Source organism: Hyperolius riggenbachi, chromosome 1 (assembly GCF_040937935.1).
Source record: "Hyperolius riggenbachi isolate aHypRig1 chromosome 1, aHypRig1.pri, whole genome shotgun sequence".
NCBI lineage: Eukaryota > Metazoa > Chordata > Amphibia > Anura > Hyperoliidae > Hyperolius > Hyperolius riggenbachi.
The window spans coordinates 674,501,381-674,523,981 of NC_090646.1; the positions used below are offsets into that span (position 1 = coordinate 674,501,381).

The 22,601-nt window shown below is 47.3% G+C and overlaps 1 protein-coding gene across 2 annotated transcripts in view; it reads left to right on the top strand.

The window, feature by feature from the left end:
* LOC137532524 (uncharacterized) overlaps window positions 1–22,601 on the top strand; it is a 92,541-nt gene that overhangs the window by 8,062 nt on the left and 61,878 nt on the right. The window contains exons 1-3 of one of the 2 annotated variants that reach the window (XM_068253118.1): window positions 4,390–4,504; window positions 4,761–4,933; window positions 11,695–11,938. In XM_068253118.1, coding sequence (XP_068109219.1) covers window positions 4,847–4,933; window positions 11,695–11,938 — 331 coding nt within the window. In that variant the 5' untranslated portion in view covers window positions 4,390–4,504; window positions 4,761–4,846. Of the gene's footprint in view, window positions 1–4,389; window positions 4,505–4,760; window positions 4,934–11,694; window positions 11,939–22,601 lie in introns of those variants that run through there. The other variant, XM_068253126.1, reaches the window with a different exon arrangement.

Consider the following 22,601-nt stretch of genomic DNA (forward strand, 5'->3'; position numbering starts at 1 on the left):
CAAAATGCACCCCCCAAAGAAAGCCTAATTGGTGGCGGAAAAAACAAGATATAGATCAGTTCATTGTGATAAGTAGTGATAAAGTTATAGGCTAATGAATGGGAGGTGAACATTGCTCGGATGCATAAAGTGAAAACGACTGAGAGCTTAAGTGGTTAATAGTATTTTTTCTATTATACATATGTGATGTGTCACAGAGATCTAAGCATTTGGCGTGATGTGTCACAACGTCAAAAAAGGTTAGGAGATAGGAGATATCTCAGGAGAAAAGGAATTGCATATGGGCCTGTGTGTGTATGGGTGTGCACGAATGGGCGTAGAGGATAAAGGGGGGCACAAAAATCAGGTTTCGCTCAGGGCACTGTGAAACCTAAGGCCGGCCCTGGCAGCGGGGGTGGAGAGGATAGGGTTAGTGTTAGCGTTCTATCGATCTCGTCATTGGTTACAGATATGGGCAGTCCCAGGGCATGGAGACAAAGTGAACATTAATCTTTACCCAATACAGCCCTCCCAATCCCAACCACCCCACCCACCACCTTCCACCCACCCCACCTCCTATAGCCCCACTCTCCATCCCCTTGTGTGTACCGTGCATTGTGTGACCAGTATCTACGGCATAGACTCAAGTATCTAACTGTTTAATTTGAAAAAGTCACAAGTTTGCTTTAAGCATCTCTATGTGTGCTCATAGGCGAACATACGTGTGCTTACCCCCAACCACGGCCATAACAGCAGGACCAACAGTGCCTCAGACCATGTGACAGCATTGCACTGGACCCTGAGCTGTGTCCTATGAAAGAAAACGTGACTTACCTGGGGATTCTTCGAGCCCACCATAGCCTGCAAGGTCCCTGGCATCCTCCTGGCTCCTTCCGTGGTCCCGCTAGCAGCTCTACGCTGAGTTCAGGTGAAGCTGGCCCCGCTGCGTACCCGTCGTGTCATCACACCAGCCGCCATTAGAGTCCTGCGCAAGGCGCAGTTCTCAAAAGACTGAATCGCGCAGGACTCACAATGCTCTTCACCCGAAGACAGCGTATTACCGGAGTATAGCTCCCTACTGTCCCTTTTTCGAAGAGACAGTCCCTTTTTGGAAGCCCTGTCCCTCCTTACTCCTCATGTGTCCCTCTTTCTATGTAAATATATATATTTCTATAGTAAAAATGTGTTTGATTGACTCTAAACTTTATTCCCATCCTTTAAATTGATAAGTTACTAATTTTTAAATGTTACTATGAAGGAAAACGAACCAGGACAGAAAGGACCAGTGTGGTTTGAATTATAAAACAACATATTTTTCTTATGAAATCTTTATGGTATGGGCGACTAGGGGTGTGGTGGGGCATGGGCAGGAGTGTGCGATGGGCGTGGCTTAAGTGTCCCTTTTTCTCATCTCAAAAAGTTGGGAGGTGTGCCAGAGCTGCCACCAGGACCACAGAGGGGTCCAGGAGGATGCTGGGGACCTCGCGGGCTATGGTGGGCTGGAGGAAGCCCCAGGTAAGTCTTGTTCCCTTGTTTAGAACACATTTCAGGGTCCCATTCATTATAAGTTCACTTCCACTGGGACAATTAATCTTTATATACTGTATATATATATATATATATATACAGTGGGTTGCAAAAGTATTTGACCCCCTTGAAGTTTTCCACATTTTGTCATATTACTGCCACAAACATGAATCAATTTTATTGGAATTCCACATGAAAGACCAACACAAAGTGGTGTACACATGAGAAGTGGAACGAAAATCATACATGATTCCAAACATTTTTTACAAATAAATAACTGCAAAGTGGTGTGTGCATAATTATTCGGCCCCCTTTGCTCTGAGTGCAGTCAGTTGCCTATAGACATTGCCTGATGAGTGCTAATGACTAAATAGAGTGCACCTGTGTGTAATCTAATGTCAGTACAAATACAGCTGCTCTGTGAGGACCTCAGAGGTTGTCTAAGAGAATATTGGGAGCAACAATACCGTGAAGTCCAAAGAACACACCAGACAGGTCAGAGATAAAGTTATTGAGAAATTTAAAGCAGGCTTAGGCTACAAAAAGATTTCCAAAGCCTTGAACATCCCACGGCGCACTGTTCAAGCGATCATTCAGAAATGGAAGGAGTATGGCACAACTGTACACCTACCAAGACAACTGGTAGGTGATCAGAGGCGCCAGCAGAATAAAATTAATATAAAATTGTTAAGAATTGCCGGGAGGGAAAGTGGTGGACTTCCCCTCAATAATTAGACACCAAGGTCTGTCATCGAATCAAACGAATACATTTATTCAATAGTACCCCAAAATCTGCAACGCGTTTCGTGGGAGCAGACCCACTTCTTCAGGCAATAAAACGGGGACAACAAACACAGCAATCAATGTGCAGTGAATTTAGCACCTCTCCCAGAGGTGCTAAATTCACTGCACATTGATTGCTGTGTTTGTCTGCTCCCTCGAAACGCGTTGCAGATTTTGGGGTACTATTGAATAAATGTATTCGTTTGATTCGATGACAGACCTTGGTGTCTAATTATTGAGGGGAAGTCCACCACTTTCCCTCCCGGCAATTCTTAACAATTTTATATTAATTTTATTCTGCTGGCGCCTCTGATCACCTACCAGTATACTTGAGTCCACCCCAGGTGGAGGGGTGACCCTACCCCATTTTTTTCTGATCTACAGAGAGCGACTTCTTAATCCTGAGTGAGGACAGGTCTAATCTCCTCACCTGCCTATACAGTGGTTGCCTGAGCGGTAACCCATGTTTGTGAGTATAACCATCTCACCTATTCATTTCCCTTCGTATCTCTGACATACTACACCATATTGGGCTCTCGATTTCTCTCTTTTTTACCTACCAAGACAAGGCCATCAACCTAAACTCACAGGCCGAACAAGGAGAGCGCTGATCAGAAATGCAGTCAAGAGGCCCATGGTGACTCTGGACGAGCTGCAGAGATCTACAGCTCAGGTGGGAGACTCTGTCCATTGGACAACTATTAGTCATGCACTGTACAAAGTTGGCCTTTATGGAAGAGTGGCAAGAAGAAAGGCATTGTTAACAGAAAGCATAAGAAGTCCAGTTTGCAATTTGCCACAAGCCATGTGGGGGACCCAGCAACCATGTGGAAGAAGGTGCTCTGGTCAGATGAGACCGAAATTGAACTTTTTGGCCAAAATGCAAAACGCTATGTGTGGCAGAAAACTAACACTGCACATTACTCTGAACACACCATCCCCACTGTCAAATATGGTGGTGGCAGCATCATGCTCGGGGGGTGCATCTCTTCTGCAGGGACAGGGAAGCTGGTCAGAGTTGATGGGAAGATGGATGGAGCCAAATTCAGGGCAAACTTGGAAGAAAACCTCTTGGAGACTGAAAAAGACTTGAGACTGGGGCGGAGGTTCACCTTCCAGCAGGACAATGACCCTAAACATAAAGCCAGGGCAACAATGGAATGGTTTAAAACAAAACATATCTATGTGTTAGAATGGCCCAGTCAAAGTCCAGATCTAAATCCAATCGAGAATCTGTGGCAAGATCTGAAAACTGCTGTTCACAAACGCCGTCCATCAATCTGACTGAGTTGGACTGTTTTTCAAAGAAGAATGGGCAAGGATTTCAGTCTCTAGATGTGCAAAGCTGGTAGAGACATACCCTAAAAGACTGGCAGCTGTAATTGCAGCAAAAGGTGGTTCTACAAAGTATTGACTCAGGGGGCCGAATAATTAAGCACACCCCACTTTGCAGTTATTTATTTGTAAAAAAAAATGTTGGAATCGTATATGATTTTCGATCCACTTCTCACATGTACACCACTTTGTATTGGTCTTTCACGTAGAATTCCAATAAAATTGATGCATATTTGTGGCAGTAATGTGACAAAATGTGGAAAACTTCAAGGGGGCCGAATACTTTTGCAACTCACTATATATATATATATATATATATATATATATATATACATACATATATATATATATATATATATATATATATATATATATATATATATATATATATATATATATATATATATTGTAGGGGTCATCGGGGCTGGGTATTAGATGGGAGGTACATTTCCCCGGTATTTGGACTGTGGCCCCTTTAAAACCTTGTGTGGTCCTAGGAAAGGAGTCCGGATTTTGGTGGCAGCAAGCAGTTGCTGCTTGTGTTTTTTCTCTTTTCAGGGCCGGACTCCTGGGATGGGAGGGAAGGAAGGGCGGGCCTTCCCATCCCACCTAGGTACACACCTGGTTGTCAGTGGAGCTGAGAGCCTCACTAATGTGGTGTTGATCAGATGCTAATTTATTCATAAAAAGCAGCCTCACAGGCAGTCTGAGGAGAGGTGTTGGAGGAGTAGCATGTCTGCTACAGAATCTCCTGACAAGGAATATTGGAGATCACTTGATGGAAGCCAAACCATACGCTGGTCTGTTGTTAGTATGGCATTGACCTGATGGAAAAATGAACTTTGTTTGAACATACTGGACTTTATACTACAAAGCTGAAGTAAGCCGACTGTTTTCCACTTTTTTACTGCTGAACTAAAGCTGTTTATCTTCTGCTGCACAATAAACGGACTTTATTTTATATAACTGTGTACTGCGTGCTGGCTGCGACCCCTCTAAACTTCACAATATATATATATGAGACAGTTATTATCTATTTGCACTTACATCCTTTTTGCTTACATCAGCTTTATTGTTTGATTTGTATTTTTTTTTTTTTAACATCGTTTATGAAGTTCTATATTGTTCTTTTGTAGGCCCTGGACAATAATCACCAGCAGAGGTCATTGCCTGGAACGGAAGTTTTTTGATTCTGTTTATCACCAGAGAAGGACAGGAGAAAATGGGAGGGGAGGTGTCGATTCATAATGAAACTCCTTATTATTTCACCTACTGCTTTTCATACAGGTCTTCGCCGGACGCTGTCTGGGTAAGCTGAATATTTACACTCCGAGGGCCTGATACAAACTACACCTCTTTGTTTTTAATGCCAGTTTTAGCTCATAATTTTGTTTTTGTTGACCAACTTCATTTTATCTCATGCTCCATTTTCACATTTTCACTCAGTATAAGAGAGAAAAGATTTGCTTTAATTTTGTGCAGAAATTACAGTTATGCTTGCTAATACATTTTCTATTGAATTCTTCACGTCAGCTTTTATGCTGCTAGCAGAGTCTGATCTATGACATAAGGCAGCCAGGGCCGGCACTACCATAGAGGCAAAGGGGGCAATCGCCCCAGAGCCTGTAGGGGCCCGCAAGGTGTCTCCACCCAACTTAACTGTTGCTTCCTGGGGCCCCTGTCGAGTCTTTGACAGAGTCGCATATCACCTGTGCTGGCCGGCAAATGAGATGCTACAAGACTTTTCAGGGGCCCCAGGAAGCAGCAGTAAAGTTGGTAGGTGATGGGGAGGAGGGTCAGCATCAGGCTCAGGGGTCCAAGAGGGGAGTTAGGCTGCTACAATGAGCCTCTATAGCCGATTTTTGGTCATGGTGTCTGTTGGGGGCCTCCAGGTAAATTTTGCCCTAGGGCCACGTTGTTACTAGAACCGGTCCTGAAAGAAGCCTTTTTACCCTGTAGGAATCCTGCAAATAAGTTTTAGATATCAAGGAACCCCCAATTTAGTGCTTCTTGTTACAGTACCACCTATAATGTGCTCTATTATACTTCCCCCACGATGGCGGAAAATGCCAGGGAACCCCTGCAGAGTACTCAAGGAACCCTGGTTGAGAAAGCCTGACATGAGGACTAACTTTAGACCTGCAGGAAGCAGGTGTTAACGTATAATGCACAGCCATCATGAATCTGAGTATATGTGGGTGGATTTCATTCAGTTCAGCGCTTAGCTCTGTAGCTTGAATCATGAAGGAGGGAGGAGCTACATCTCTCGTGTCCGTGTTACTTCCGCCTGCGTCCCCCTACAGGTGGCTGGCCGTGTCTGCGCACACATGAGGCAAGGAAAAACAAGACCAATAGATGCAGACTGCATCCGGGGTCGGAGATACCCGCAGCCAGTTAAACTTACTAAAAAAGATCTTGGGTTATTTCAAATCTCAATTTTCCCAACCCAGGGTTTTGTCTTCGTCAGGATTTACAAGCTTCTTGTTCCCACACCTTTAAATACATTGTGCTGATTAAAACACATCCCTTATTTGCATAATTAAAGGATACCAGATGTGAAATAACCTGGAAAACGGGGGGAGCAGGCATATACTGTTACCTGTCCTGATGCCCATTCTCCTCTCTGCCCCCGCAGTCTACCTAAATGCCCCTCCGGCAGCCTCTTCTGGGTCCCTGGAGTCAGGCACTACTGGGCAGGCACTGGCAGGGATGGGCGGATCCTATAGCGCGTGCTCGTGGGCGGGAGCGCTCTGCACATGTGACACTACATTAGGTAGACTGCGGCGGCAGAGGGGGGAACAGGGGGTGCGGTAGGCATCAGGACAGGTAGTAGTATATGCCTGCTCCCCCCCCTATTTCTCTAGGTTATTTCACATCTGGTATCCTTTGAAGAGTAGACAGTAAGATACGACAGCGCTCTTCCACTTTTATATCTGTATGCCTACAACAGAGCACACCACCAGTGCAAACCTGATCCACCAGTGCCCCACACACTAATCCCCTCAAGCATATGAGCTCACCAGATCACAGCCACCTCAGAGTTCAGGGGGGGTCTAGTGTTTTTTGTATAAATTATAGGCTGTCGTTCCAAACTGCATAAAAGATTTTTTTATTACAGCCTCCTCATAGATAAAGATAAGAGCATAAAAAACATCATAGTATAACATTCATAAAATGACAGAGAATTGCCCCGCACTAACCAGTGCACTCACGCGTGTGAATGGATCATTAGGTCTGTCAACCATGTGCCCAGTGATGTCCACTCCATTGCTGTGGATTAGGGTTCTCTTGGTGTAGTACCTCATATCTTCGCATATAAGCCTAATTTTTGAGCACAAAAATCTTGCCAGCTGGCTCCCTGCTGTGTTTGTGTGCCCCCCCCCCCCCCATCCCCTGCAACATGGTGTGCAGAGTGCGCTGCACAAGACTACCTGTGACCCCTGGCTTGTGGAGCGGAGCGTGCAAGCAACCTGTCAGTGGTGCAATGATCGGGGATGCTTCCTGTGTGGAAATCGCTGTGTCTCATATCTATGATGCCATCTAGTGGTGTCTTGAGACACAGCTGTATCATCCTGTGGCACATCTGGCTATGGGGAGGGGGCTTACTTGTACTGGGGGCACATATGGCTACTGTGAAGGGGGCTATACAGGGCTTATACGTGAGTCAGTTACTTTTTTCCCCTGATTTATGTGAAAAGTGGGTACCTCTGCTTATATGTGGGTCGGCTTATATGCGAGTATATGCGAGTATATACAGTACTCTACCGGGCGGTGGCTCCTTCCTCTGGATGACGTCAGATGCACCTGGCAGCAATCCACAGGTGGCTGTGATCTGGTGAGCTCATATGCTTGAGGGGGATTAGTGTGTGGAGGACACTGTGTGGAGAACTTGTGGATCATGTTTCCACTGGTGGCGTGCTGTGATTATGAGTGTATAACAGTCATGAACTATGTAGAGCCATTCTCTATTGTAGGCATACGGATATAAAAGTGGAAGAGCGCTGTCGTATCTTACTGTCTATGATCTTCACTGGAATCTCTTGATAGCGATCACACATTGGACAGTGACTGTTGCTATTTTCTTGGTATTACCCATTGGTAGTGGACACTAATTGTTAACCTCCCTGGTGGTGCATTTCTGTCTGGAATTATGAGTCAACAGCGGTACATTTTTTAAAAAGATTTTTAGACCTCCAATTCTTAAGTCATAACTCACCAAAATATATCAGAATAAAAGCCTGGCAGACATTCTGCATATAAATAAAAGACTGGAACACAAAATTGTTGAAATAATTACATTTATGAATAAACTAAAACATTGTGAAACTGTACAAATAAGGCAGGCAGAGAGTAGAAAAAAATCCATGCAGAGGTCGGTGCAGGCGGCAGGCAGAGAGTAGTCAAAATCCAGGCAGAGGTTGGTACAGGCGGCAGGCAGAGAGTAGTCAAAATCCAGGGAGAGGTCGGTGCAGGTGGCAGGCAGAGAGTAGAAAAAAAATCCATGCAGAGGTCGGTGCAGGCGGCAGGCAGAGAGTATTCAAAATCCAGGCAAAAATCGGTAACAGTAAGGCAGAAGCACTTAGCTCAGAAGCAGGTGGGAAACCAAATGGCTATATTGTTTACATCCTGTGCTTTTAAGTGAGCTTATCTGCCATCTCTGCCATGGCAGTCAGGTGACACGAGTAGAGATCAAATTACAATCTGTAATTAGAGTCAAATGAGGAGGAATTAGACAGGCTAACCTCTCTCTCTCTCTCTCTCTCTCTCTCTCTCTCTCTCTCTATCTATCTATATCTATATATATATACTGTACATACACATAGATCTGATCAGTTCCCGTTGTTTCCTGTGCCAAAGGACTTTAACTTTCCCTCGATGACGTCACGCCACACCGCCACTCAGCCGTCCTGATTGGCCGCCGGTGATCCCCGGAAGGTGAATGGAGGTGAGGGGATCCCGGCGGCTGTGGGTGAGAAGCCTGGGTCCCGCTGAGCAGCGCAGATCGTGCAGAAAAAAGCAGTGTGCAGCGGTTTTGGGCTTACCGCTCGGAGCAAAGGAATCTTAGCCCGAGCTTAGCTCGGGATTACCGCCAGGAGGGTTAATATCCACTGATAGTGGACACTATTTGGTTGGCGCAGTTGGTATTATTGAGTGCATAGTTACAGAGGTCAGCCCACCCACGTATATACTCGCATATAGGCCGAATTTTTCAGCACAAAAAATGTGCTGAAAAGTTACCCCTTCGGCCTATATGCGGGTCATCTGCCTGCGTCTGTGGTGGGGGTGTGCACACTGACCTGCAGAGATGATCGGAATGTAGCGGTGATGCTTGTGCGGGCTTCAGCATGCTTCCTGGATGTTCGGAGGTGCGGGCCAGCTGATTGGATTACTGCCGGTGGTGCGGGCTGTGCAGGGGAGCTGATCGGTGGGTGCCTGTACTGTGGAGATGCATTGCTGAAAGGGACCGCCGAGAGCAACAACTGATGTGCGTTAGGATCTCCTGTTTAGGTCTCGGCAGGTGCGATCAGAGGTCCGGGGAGAGCAAAGCAGGAGAGATGGATGGCCAGTAACACAGCTCCGCTCTTCCGTGCACATAATCTCGTGCTTCCTGTGCCGGAAGCGCGAGATTATGTGCACGCCGATCAGCTCCCCTGCACAGCCCGCACCACCGGCAGTAATCCAATCAGCTGGCCCGCACCTCCGAAAATCCAGGAAGCATGCTGAAGCCCGCACATGCATCACCGCTACATTCCGATCATCTCTGCAGGTCAGTCAGCACAACTCCTGCATCGCAGCTGTTGCACTCCCCTTCACTCATCCACAGTAAAGGCACCCATTTAGCTGGCTCCACTGTGTGCTATCCAATGCACAGCCTGCAAGCCCTGCTTGGCACCAATGGACACTGGTTGTTCTGACTCCAACCAGATCAAGCACAGGGTGCAGACTGAACGGGGTGTTCTGAATCCACTCCACCTAAACTAGCTGCCTGCTTGTTACAGCTATGTGACTGTACTGACATTAAATGATCACCATGATAAACAGGCATTTTTCTTTAAGAATGAGGTCAGTAATGTAGATTTCAGCTCTGCCTGTAGATCGTGTGGTGGGAGTTCTGTGTGCAGAGTGCATACACAAGGCACATGGCTTTATATAATTACCAGTACATTTAGTAAAGATTACCAGTTAAATGGTGCCGACTCCTGCGTCTGTTTCATACAGATGTGATCTCTGCAATAATCACCATATGAAATGCAACAACCACCCCGGTGTTGTCCTGTCCTCGGCTTATATGCGAGCCAATCATTTTTTGCTGAATTCTGAGGTAAATGTTAGGGGGTCGGCTTATATGCGGGTCGGCTTATATGCGAGTATATACGGTATAATGTTCAATCAATGCTATTTCGTCAATTAAAAACAATGTTGCACAGTGTTCACTGAAATCACTACGTCTTCACTACCTAAAGACCACTCCACGCCAATGGGGTGGACGCGGCGGCAACCCCAGGACCACCTAACGCCAATTGGTGTACAGTCCTGGGGGCGAATGTATCTTTCCACCCCAAAGCATCTAATCCCTAAAGATGGCCCAAACTGTTCGCCGGCGGACAGTTCCCAGCGAACATCGGCTGTTTGCGTCTGTTCGCGACCATATAGCGTGTTCGGCCCGCCCCCTATACATTATAATGGAGCCAACAATTGATCAGATCAGGGAGAGCGTGCTGCTGACTGCTGACAGTGATAACGTTAGTTAGGACTGTGTTCTATGTCCTCAGTGTACATTCTGTTTACACAGGAAGTTCCATAAAGCACTTAGTGATGGGAGACCTGTATAAGGGAGGGAGGAGGTCCACTAGACACCGGGGAACTGTATAGGAGAGGGAGGGGAGCCACGAGACACCAGCGAACTGTATAGGGGTTGGAGGGGAGCCATTAGACACCAGGGAACTTTATAAGGGAGGAAGGTGGCCAGTAGACATTGAGGTTGGCCTGCAACTAGGTTCCAGCGTTCAATTTTGGCCCACTTTGTATTTGAGGTTGACACCCCTGCTCTAGAGGTTTCTCAGAATCACTTATTCCACCAAGTACAAAGGGGGGTTGTACCCGGCATTGGATTTGGTTTATACAGGTTCCAGAAGGAGGGGGGCATAATATCTTAAAGCCAAGAGCTGAGGCTGCCATACTACAGCGACACCAGTTGCACTTTGCATCATCTTTTATCCATAAGGAGACATCAGGGGGGCAGAGGGAGGTGAAGGTTCAGCAGTGATGACCCAGTCCTTCATGAAAGAAACTGCAGTGATGGTTGACGCTAAAGGCCGGTTCTAGACTTTTTGCCACCTGAGGCAAACTTGTGAGGCTGTCGCCCCCCCCCCCCCCCCAGGTAGCAACTTTTGCCGGAGTATAGGCAGCCTGGAGGGGGTAGCAGCGAGCACAGCAGTGGGGAGGGGGGTCGCCCCCCCTCACCTGGGGCTCCCCCGACCGCGCTTCCCCTCCAGCTAGTTTTCCCACCATTAAATGTCAGCAGCGAGTGGGGCGGGGAGAAGCAATAACTCACCTTCCTTCTTCCATTCCAGCATTGCGTTCCACCGCTTGCATCACTTCCTGCAATGCTGCCCACTGTATTTGAGCTGTGTCACTGTACAGTGGCCGGCATTGCAGGAAGTGATGCAAGCGGTGGAACCCAACGCTGGAGTGTAAGAAGGAAGGTGAGTCATTGCTTCTCCCCACCTGCTCACTGCTAACATTTAATTGTGGGAAAATAGCTGGAGGTGGAGTGAGGTCGGGGGAAGCCCCTGTGGTGGATCCCGACTGCTGAGCAACATTCAGCAGGGCTGGTCAAGGTAATCTGGTTGTCACAGAAACGTCATGCTGTGATGGCCCTCACTTCCGGATTAGCGGCTGGCATCATGGAGGAGGTGATTAATGCTCATAAACATTCATGGTACTAGTGGAGCATAAGAAAATCAAAAGCATTAGAAATGTAGCTAATAACCTTTTTATCAGCAGCCCCATTGATAATTATCGCTGTGCTTGCTTTGCTTCTATTCATACTTCTGCTTTCTGCTCTAGGGACATGCCGTTCTCAGTCCTCGGTCTTCCCCGAAAATACCTCAACAACCCGGGCAAGTTAACTTCTACATCAAATATGGACAACATAATACACAAAATGACACTCGATACAGACCAGACATGCATTGGTATTACAACCCCTATCACTGCAACACCTTCTATATCCGGGAATACGGTCACGGCAGGTCTTTATTCCAGCTGTCAAATAGATTGGATGATGATGTTCGTACATGCCCAAATTATGGTAAGAAAAATTGACTTTGTTTATTCATTTGGTTTACTTGTAACAATAAACAGTAGTTTGCAGTACGTAAAGCTTGCCAGATTATTTACATTTTACTGCTGTTCCTCACACGCAAATCCTTTTGTATTGTTCTAGTAGACGACTGATAAGTGAGTCGTTTACAGCTGCTGTGAAAGTGAATTTGCACTTGAAGTACTAGTGAAAAGGCTAAAAGTTAATGGGAAGCACAAAAATTAAATCAAACACAATTACCTGAGGAGAGTGAAGGCTCTTGGTCCTATAGTGCCTTTTCGCTCCTCTCATGGTCCCTGCATTCAAGCACTGGCTCTCCCGTTAGCAGTCTCCAGTCTCTGACCGATGGGTCGGAGACTGCTCTCTGCCTCTGCGGGCAGGCTTCGGAAGTCTTTGGGAGCCTAAGTGCTACCAAAGATGTGCCACACGGTACTGCGCCTGCTCAGAGGCGTATCTAGAGGGGTGCAAACATGGCTTGTGCCATGGGCGCCACAGCTTCATGGGCACCATGGCTGCCATCTCCTCCCTCATGCTCCACCACCATACTGAGGGATACCTCTCAGGCATTTGTACCTGCTCTTATACTGGAGGACATCTTTCACTACCTATACTGGGGGGTCTATTTATACTGGGGGATATCTGCAAAACCTATACTGTGGGGGTTACTTATACTGAGGGGAACCTCTCATTACCTATACTGGTTGACTACTTATAGTGGGGAGACATCTCTACATATACTGGGAGGGCAACGTAAACTGGGGTCTACTTATACTGGGTGAACTACCTCTGGCTACCTATACTAGGGTGTTGCCTCTGGTTATTTTTACTTGGGGGCTAACATTGCAAGTAAATAAGCTGTTATTATGGGACAAAGTGGTCTGATGGGGATAGGGAGGCACAATTTCAGTGTTTACCATAGGCGCTATATTACCCAGATACGCCCCTGCCTGCACGAGCATGCTTTCTTGTGCCCTCAAACATGAGCAGTACAGAGCCACCTGCCTTCTGGAGCACTTGGGCTCCCGAAGACTTCCAAAACCTCTCGCGGCAGGTGATTTTAACGGGGGAGCCAGCACCAGAAAGAACGGACCATGAGAGGAGTGGGTAGGCAATGTAGGGCCCAGAGCCTCCCCTCTTGTTAGGTGAGTATCTCTTAGATTTTTTGATTTTTTTTGGGCCTTCCCATTTACATTAAACTCCCTGGCGGTTCATTTCTTTCTGGATTTGTGGGTCTAAAAGTGGTATATTTTTTTCCAAGAATTTTAGACCTCCAATTCTTAAGTCATAACTCACCAAAATATGTCAGAATAAAAGTCTTATAGACACCTCACGTATAATAAAAGACTAGAGCACAACATTGTTGACATACTGGTAATTAAAATTAATTTATGAATAAACTTAAAAAATAGTGAAACTGTACAAATATGGCACCAGACTCTATACAGTATGTACATATATACATACATGAGCTTGCTGGTTAGTCTGTACATATACAGTATACCTAATAACTTCCGCGTGTATTTGGAAATGCAATGACAAGGTAGCATAAAACATCTGAGATGTTTAAACAATTTCTTTAAAGCATACCAGATGCGAATGAACCCGACTCCTAGACTCCGGAATCGGGCAGTACTGCGCAGGCGCTGGCTGGGCTGCACATGTCCTACAGCGCTTGCCTGTGGCTGGGAGCACACTGTGCATGCATATGACATCATGCACATGACATAGTGATGTCATATGCATGTGCAGAGCGCTCCCGACCACAGGCATGCGCTGTAGGATGTGTGTAGCCCAGCCAGCGCCTGCGCAGTAGTGTCCGACTCCGGCAGTAGTTGGCTGCCGGAGGGGGCACTTCGATTTAGATAGAATGCAAGGAGAGGAGAGGTAGAGAGATTTCTCTAAGTTGATTCGCATCTGGTATCCTTTAAAGCAGGGGTCCCCAACCACCGGGCCGCGGCCCGGTGCCGGTCCGTGAGCAGTTTTCATCCGGGCCGTGGATCTGGCCTCTTGCCCCCCTCCCTCCGCGGCCGCCGCTCCTGTTAACTTATGAACGGCGGCTGCTTGCACTTTTATATTCCGTGGTGGCCCCTGTCCTCCATGCTCTATCTACTATAATCGCAGCAGCATGTCCCGCGGCTGCTAAGGAGGAAGGAAACAAGAGCGGTTACCATGGTAACGGCGTATATCGCCGTCACAGGAAGCCGCTCTCATGCTTCCTTCCTCCTTAGCAGCCGCGGGACATGCTGCTGCGATTATAGAAGATAGAGCATGGAGGACAGGGGCCACCACGGAATATAAAAGTGCAAGCAGCCGCCGCTCATAAGGTAACTGGACCGGCGACCGTGGAGGGAGGGAGGGGGCACTCAGGGCACCTGTCCGGGCTACACACACTGGGCTAACTATACTAGCCACACAGGACTAACTATACTAGCCACACAGGACTAACTATACTAGCCACACTGGACTAACTATACTAGCCACACTGGACTAACTATACAAGCCACACTGGGCTGACTATACTAGCCACACTGGGCTGACTATACTAGCCACACTGGGCTAACTATGCTAGAGCAACTATATTAGCCACCTATGCTGGGGGCAACTATACCTAGATACCCTACCTATTAACCTATACACTCCAAATCGGAGGGGGGCTCCTGCCACTACAAATTTGGCGGGATTCAGGCACTAACCCCGCCCCCTGTAACACCCCCCCCAGGCCCCGGAGAAAGGTTTGGTCTGGATCCCGGTCCTTGGACTGAAACAGGTTGGGGACCCCTGCTTTAAAGAGTACCTACATTATAAATTACAGTTTGCTTTAAACCTAACAGGATGCCGCAATAGCAGCATAGGGGGCGATATACAGGCTGGGAACGCGAACAATCACTCGCGTTCCCATGCCTGTCGGCCGGTGACGGCCAAACCGGAAGTGTTCGCCGGCGGGTCCAGGAGCATCGGAGCGGGGCTGCGAGGGCACCGATCGTCTGCAGGGGGCTGAGGGAAGCCCCGGGTGAGTTAATCTCATTTTTTTGGGTTGACTTTAGGTTCACTTTAAAGTATGCCAGAGCAAAAATCTATGAACTATTGACTCTTTTTATCTCTTTTCTGCTCTCAGAAGCCATTTTCTGGTAGGACAGTGTTCTATAGTTGATGAAGTCTGACCCAGTCCAGACAGGAACTGCCATGTACATACCTGATATTTAACTCATTCAGGCAGAGAAAGAATAAAAGGAACACAGCCTAGTTATTTATGTGCTAGGCTCTGTACATACACATGTCTATCTCATCATGTCACATGTCCCTTCGGTTATCCTTTAACATAGCAATTTTGGAGATGATGGCATGTACAGGGGCTTTGTTATTAACCACTAAACCTGGCAAGAAATTATGCAAATTTACGAATAGACTTTATGAAATCAACTGTCTAAATTGTAATTACGCATGTCCGTAATGGTGAAAGTTTACGTGGCATTTCACGTAACTGTAATTAGCAGAATATGATAATAACTATTTTTCAAGCCCAATAAAGTTTCTTGCTTTATCAATTGAATCAGAATCGCTAGATGTATGGCTACCTTAAAAATAAAAGATTTTTAGTAAGTAAGTCTTTTTTTTTAACCACCTTAGCGGTATGGACGAGCTCAGCTCGTCCATTACCGCCAGAGGGTGCCGCTCAGGCCCTGCTGGGCCGATTTACATGAAATAAAGAGCAGCACACGCAGCCGGCACTTTGCCAGCCGCGTGTGCTGCCCGATCGCCGCCGCTCTGCGGCGATCCGCCGCGAGCAGCGGCGAAAGAGGGTCCCCCCAGCCGCCTGAGCCCTGCGCAGCCGGAACAAATAGTTCCGGCCAGCGCTAAGGGCTGGATCGGAGGCGGCAGACGTCAGGACGTCGGCTGACGTCCATGACGTCACTCCGCTCGTCGCTATGGCGACGATCTAAGCAAAACAAGGAAGGCCGCTCATTGCGGCCTTCCTTGTTTATTCCGGGCGCCGGAGGCGATCAGAAGAACGCCTCCGGAGCGCCATCTAGTGGGCTTTCATGCAGCCAACTTTCAGTTGGCTGCATGAAATATTTTTTTTTTTATTTAAAAAAAACCCTCGTGCAGCTGCCCTGGCGATCTTAATAGAACGCCAGGGTGGTTAAGCATGGGGACCAAACTCTGCAACTCCTGGGCAAATATGCATGAAATCAAAGCCCAAGGAAAAATGGATGCGGGTCGAGGCCTACAGAAGTCTAAACAAACAGCATTGTGAATTGGGCGATAAATGAAAACAGAAAATATTTACAGTGGTAATGATGATAGGAAAACATTGGTAAATGTTACCAATAGTTTACTACAGCTAAACCTAACCTTACTCTCACACAGAACCTTCCCCCCTCCAATGCCTATCCTCACACTCCCGCTTACTTTCGCTTAAACCTAACTACCCCCCCCCCCCTTCCTAACGCCTAACCTTAAACCCCCCTTCTTGTTGCTTAACCTTAAAACCCCCTTCTAACCGAACGCTGTAATTACAGCACAGGAGATTTGGGCGCAGCCGGCGCCACCATAGACCGTAATAGGAATTACAGCTATAGCGGCGCACAGGGAGGAACTTCGGCGCCGTCAGAAGATGGAGTTGAAGTTACATTCAAAACACTGTAATTCGGCCGCCAGCAATGGCTGGAAGCGGAATTACATCATTCCCCACTATCCATGTGGACCTGGAGGGGGAATAGTAATTAACACGGCTGGGACTTGTGCAGCAGCAGGATCAGCCATATACCGGCTGCCTGTATCCTGCGCCCAAGTCTGCCGGCGGCTAATTCATATGTATTCCTGACCCCTAACCTTAAACCTCCACCCCCCCTTCCTGATGCCTAACCGTAAAACCCCCTTCCTGACCCCAAACTCTAAAACCCCCTTTCCTGATGCCTAACCTATCCCCCCCTTTCCTGCCACTTAAAGAGGAACTCCAGTGAAAATAATGTAATAAAAAAGTGCTTAATTTTTACAATAATTATGTATAAATGATTTAGTCAGTGTTTTCCCATTGTAAAATCTTTCCTCTCCCTGATTTACATTCTGACATTTATTACATGGTGACATTTTTACTGTGGGCAGGTGATGTAGCTGCTGCTAGCTTTTTTGGCAGTTGGAAACAGCTGTAAACAGCTATTTCCCACAATGCAGCGAGGTTCACAGACAGGAAACTGCCAGGAGTACCATGGTACTCAGAGCTTCTTGTGGGAGGGGTCTCACCACAATATCAGTCATACAGCGCCCCCTGATGGTCTGATTGTGAAAAGGAAAAGATTTCTCATGTAAAAGGGGGTATCAGCTACTGATTAGGATAAAGTTCAATTCTTGGTCGGAGTTTCTCTTTAACCTTACCCACGCACATTCCTACCACAGCCACAAATAACGCAAATACAAAAATGATAAATTTCAAAAGCAATAAATAAAAATAATAATACATTTCATAAAATTATACTTTTCTCATTTTCAAAATGATACATTTCAAAAATGAAAACGTCTTGGTTGGACGGATCCTTTTGGCACCCAATAGCCTATATTTGCTTTAGCACCCATGACAGTTCCCACGTTGTAAATAAGCTGCAAGCACCCGAATTTCCTGCTCCCGAAATTACTGTTGCAGGAGCATTCCAAATCACGTTGCTTCCCCTACAGAAGTTGATCTACTGCAGCCCCGACTTTTACAAAAATAACTCTTACAATCCTACTTCTGAACAAGAGAGAAGTTCCCTGATTCATGCCAGATGCACCCCATTAAAGGGCCACTATCACAAAAAGTTAAAGTACACGCAGGGGCGTTACTAAGATCCTAAGAGATCCGGGGCACTTATGAGTAGTCCAGCTGGAAAATGGGTGTGGCCACACACCAGAATGTGGGTGTGGTCATGGGTGGACCCAAATTTACATGAACTTAAAGAGAGTCTGAAGCGAGAATAAATCTCGCTTCAGACCTCATAGATAGCAGGGGCATGTGTGCCCCTGCTAAACCGCCGCTATAGCGCTGCTAAACGGGGGTCCCTTCACCCCCAAATCCCCTCTGAACAGCGGGGGAGCGCTTCCGCATTGGGGCAGGGCTAACCGCCGCAGCCCTGCCCCACGCTGGTCTGTCAGCGCGTATCTCTGCCTCTCCCCCGCCCCTCTCAGTCTTCCTTCACTGAGAGGGGCGGGGGCGAGGCGGCGATGCGCCGCTGATAGACGCGACTGGAGGCAGGGCTGCAGCCGTTAGCCCTGCCTCCAGGAAGGGAAGATTTACGACCAAGCCACGACCAAGTTTTGCAGGGGTGGGTTTGGGGGTGAAGGGACCCCCGTTTAGCCGCGGGATAGCGGCGTTTTAGCAGGGGCACACGTGCCCCTGCTATATATGAGAGCTGAAGCGAGATTTATTCTTGCTTCAGAGTCTCTTTAACAGCGGTCTAAGTAGGCTTGCTCAGGAAAACGTTGGATGAAGCCTTCTTCTGTATTAATAACGTAGTAATAATAATAATAATAATAATGGTAATAGATGCAGCATATCACATAAATAGGCAGTGTCATTTAAACATAGACAAAGGGAAGCAGGCGGTTGGCACTACAGCGATTGCAACAAAGACTACTCAGTTAAAAGGACATGCAGTGTGCACTGGAGGAAACGCATGCACCTCCTCTCTAGAACCTCTTCAGCGTGCTCAAGCTAGGAACGTCAAACAGCAAGCAAGTAAGAAGAGCAGGAAAGCTGGCACTGCTGCAAGTGTTCAATTTATTGTAGCATAGGTAAAGTGCAGGCGTGCAACATCTTGCAAATGGCATAAAAAGTCATCAACATACCCTTGTGAGAGGAGGCGTGGGGGGTGGTGGGTGCTGGGCAAAGGTGCCTGACAGCCGTTTCACTGCTGCCTCCGTAGAAGCGCTATGCCCAGCACCCACCACCACCCACGCCTCCTCTCACAAGGGTATGTTGATGACTTTTTATGCCATTTGCAAGATGTTGCACGCCTGCACTTTATATATGCTACAATAAATTGAACACTTGCAGCAGTGCCAGCTTTCCTGCTCTTCTTACTTGCTTGTCATTTAAACATAACTAGGCAGAGTTACCTGTCTGCTCTGGCTTTCTGCTGGTCTTGCTGCCAGGTTGTCTGGCAGTCCCCCCATAGCATTCCCTGACCTCCTAGTGGACCCCCTCCCATGCTCCCACGGGCCTCCCATTTAAGCAATTTAGAACACGTTATAGTATTCCTAATACTTTCTGTATTACAAGAGGAAGAAACAGTGCGGCACTCCATATAATTCAATTCAACTGTGCAGTAGAAGGGAATAAAAAGCAAAACTCTCACCACCTTCGGCCGGATACTTGCTGTCAATCAGGAACGTGTGCTCCGTCAAGCTACAGGGAAAGAGGTTTCATAATCTTTGTGGTAAAAAGAAAGAAATACGTGCACCTTCCGTCCTCTGTTGCTTGTGTTTATTTCAGCAGTGACTCAATCCATCACATCAGATCCATAGTTACAGTCCTACAATAACATACTGTGTGGCGATGGTGGTGGAGTAGGTGGGTGGCGGGCAATGGTGGGGGAGAGCCGCTCTCCCCCGCCATTGCCTGCCACCCACCTCCTCCACCAACATCTCCACACAGTATGTTAGGTGGAACGCAGGGTGACCAAGTGTCTCCGTGACACGAAACGGCAGTCGCTCTCCCCCGCCATTGCCTGCCATCCATCTCCTCCACCACCATCGCCACACAGTATGTTATTGTAGGACTGTAACTATGGATCCGATGTGATGGATTGAGTTACTGCTGAAATAAACACGAGCAACTGAGGACAGAAGGTGCACGTATTTCTTTCTTTTTACCACAATTCCTAATACTCACTTTTACAAACTTCTCCAGTTTCGGCACTGTTGGCAGCCACAGTTTGGCACTGGCCCAATGAGATTTTCTGACTTTCCTATTCTAGGTATTCTTTGTACCCAAGGAATGGGTGGTTTGCTTACTACTCTATATACCTCTCTTATTACTGTAATAGCTGATAAAGATTCAGTTTCCCTAAAATGTAAATGGCTTACTATGATCCCTGATCTCGAATCTGAAGAATAGGAGGATGCATTAGAGTCCCATAAGCATGCCTCTATATCGGCAAATGGTTGTCTAATTTAGGCCTGGTTCACATTGGCGTTCGCCGTCAGGATTTTCCAGACCGGATCCGGACCGTATACTGTACAAACGGAACGGACGTTCGGCGATCCAATGTAACTCTATGGATCCGTACACACTCGTCCATTCCTCACTGACCGGATCCTGACCGGATACGGACTCTGGGCTACGGTCCGGATTTTTCCAACCTGCTCTATTTTTGCCGTACGCTTCATCCGGCCGCCGCACCCGGACCGGATCCTGACTACACCATCCGCACAGCAAAAACCAATGAGAATCTGAAATGACACAACACACTGGCTATAAAATCCGGCCTATGTACCCCACTTCCGTAGCGTTTTCTATGGTGATAGCGGCCATTTTGGATGGTGACACATGGGCTCAGCATTTGAGGAGTGGAGCAGCAGTGAGTTCTTGCTAGAGCTATTTGGGACCATGTCACAAGAAGAGGTCAGGACTTTCACACCTGAGGACCTGATTGTACAGGTGCAGCAGCTACCAGCCCTGTGGGACAAGGGGGACAAAGACCACAGCAATGTCAGGCTGTGCAAAAGACTGTGGGAGCATAGTAGTAGGTACAAATTAAAAAGGAGACAATTCCTAGGTAAAATGAGTAAAAATACACTGGATCCATGGTTCAAACGGCAGTCTTTCTATCCAAGGATGGTCTCCACACGTCAGGCTGTCTCCAACAATGACCCCAGGGCTTCTGCAGACCTCCCAGACCCCAGGAATTTTAATAGTCTGTTATCTCTTTAAAAAACGGATCCGGATAGCAACCGGATCCGTAACGGATGAAAATCCGGATGCAAACGGACCGGATCCGGATTGCAACCAGATGCATCCGGACCGGATCCGGACTGGTCCGTTTTTGGGAAAAAATGCAAATGTGAACCGGGCCTTAGTTCTATATTTTCCGTCCCGCATATCCCACGCGACTCAGGCTTTCTAGAATCAGGGCTGATTATTCCTCTTCATGCCCTAAGTGTCAGGCTGCTGTAGTGGACTTCTGGCACATGGTGTGAAGCTGTGACTGCATTCAGGGCTACTGGAGGCAGGTTACCCACCCACTGGCAGACATTTAGGGGCATCCGCAGCTGGTTTGCCCCAAGGTCTGTATGCTGGGGGCTATACCAGAAGGCCAACAAACTAAATTTGAAGGTATTATACTTTGAGAATCTTTATTATATGCCCGTAAGGTTATTACAACGAGTTGGATTACTCCCACAGTTCCTAGTCTAACTGAATGGATACTTCAAGTGAATAAAGTTCTACCATACATTAAATTGGGATATCCCAGAAAGTAATTATTATTATTATTTATTGGATGTATATAGCGCCAACATATTACGCAGCGCTGTACAATAAATAGGATTACAGACAATGATAACAGGGGTGACAGAACAATACAGGTAATAGCAATAAGATACACAACAAGGCAGATAGTAGTACAATGCCAGATCATACACTGGAGTGGTAGCGGTAAAAATACAAGTTCCCATAATTCTGGGTAAAGTGCACAGTCAAGTATGATACACAAGGGGAGAGGGCCCTGCCAAAGGTTTACAATCTACAGGGAGGGGTTGGTGACACGATAGGAGGGGGTGCATCAGGAAGTTCTTGGCAGAGAGGGTTAGGGCAGTGTTGATTTTGGGTAGGCCTCCTTGAAGAAATGAGTTTTGAGTGCTTTTTTGAAGGTGTTGAAGGTGGGGGCAAGCCAGATGAGCAGTGGGAGAGAGATCCACAGGATGGGGGCAGCTTTAGTAAAGTCCTGTAGTCGTGCATGGGAGTGCGAGATGTGTGGGGTGGTTAGGAGGAGGTTGTTGGAAGAGCGAAGTGGATGTTCAGGTGTGTATCTGCTGACCAGGTCAGAGATGTAGGTCGGGCAGGACTTGTGTAAGGATTTGTAGGCCAGGCATAGGATAGTGAAGCTGGATAGGAGGAGGTTGTTGGAGGAGTGGAGTGGGTGTTCAGGTGTGTATCTGCTGAGCAGGTCAGAGATGTAGGTCGGGCAGGACTTGTGTAAGGATTTGTAGGCCAAACATCAGATCTTGAAGCTGATTCTGAAGCGAATTGGAAGCCAGTGGAGGGATTTGCGTAGGGGAGTTGTGGAGACAGAGCGGTGGGAGGAGTAGATTAGTCTGGCTGCTGCGTTTATGATGGATAGTAGGTGGGCGATGCGGTTTTGAGGAAGGCCTGACAGGAGGGAGTTGCCTTCCTCAGTCCAGGCGGGAGATGATGAGGGCATGGACAAGGAGTTTGGCTGTGTCTGGGCTCAGGAAAGGCCGGATCTTGGAGATGTTGCAGGCCCTAGTTACGGTTTGGGGGTTGATGGAGAGGGCTGAGTCCAGGGTGACACCCAGGCAGCGGGCTTGTACAGTTAGACGACGGATTGTGCCATTGACAGTGACGTAGAGGTCTGTGGGGGGTGAAACAGCACAAGGCGGAAAGATTAGGAGTTCAGTCTTATCCAGGTTCCTTAAAGAGAAACTCCAACCTAGA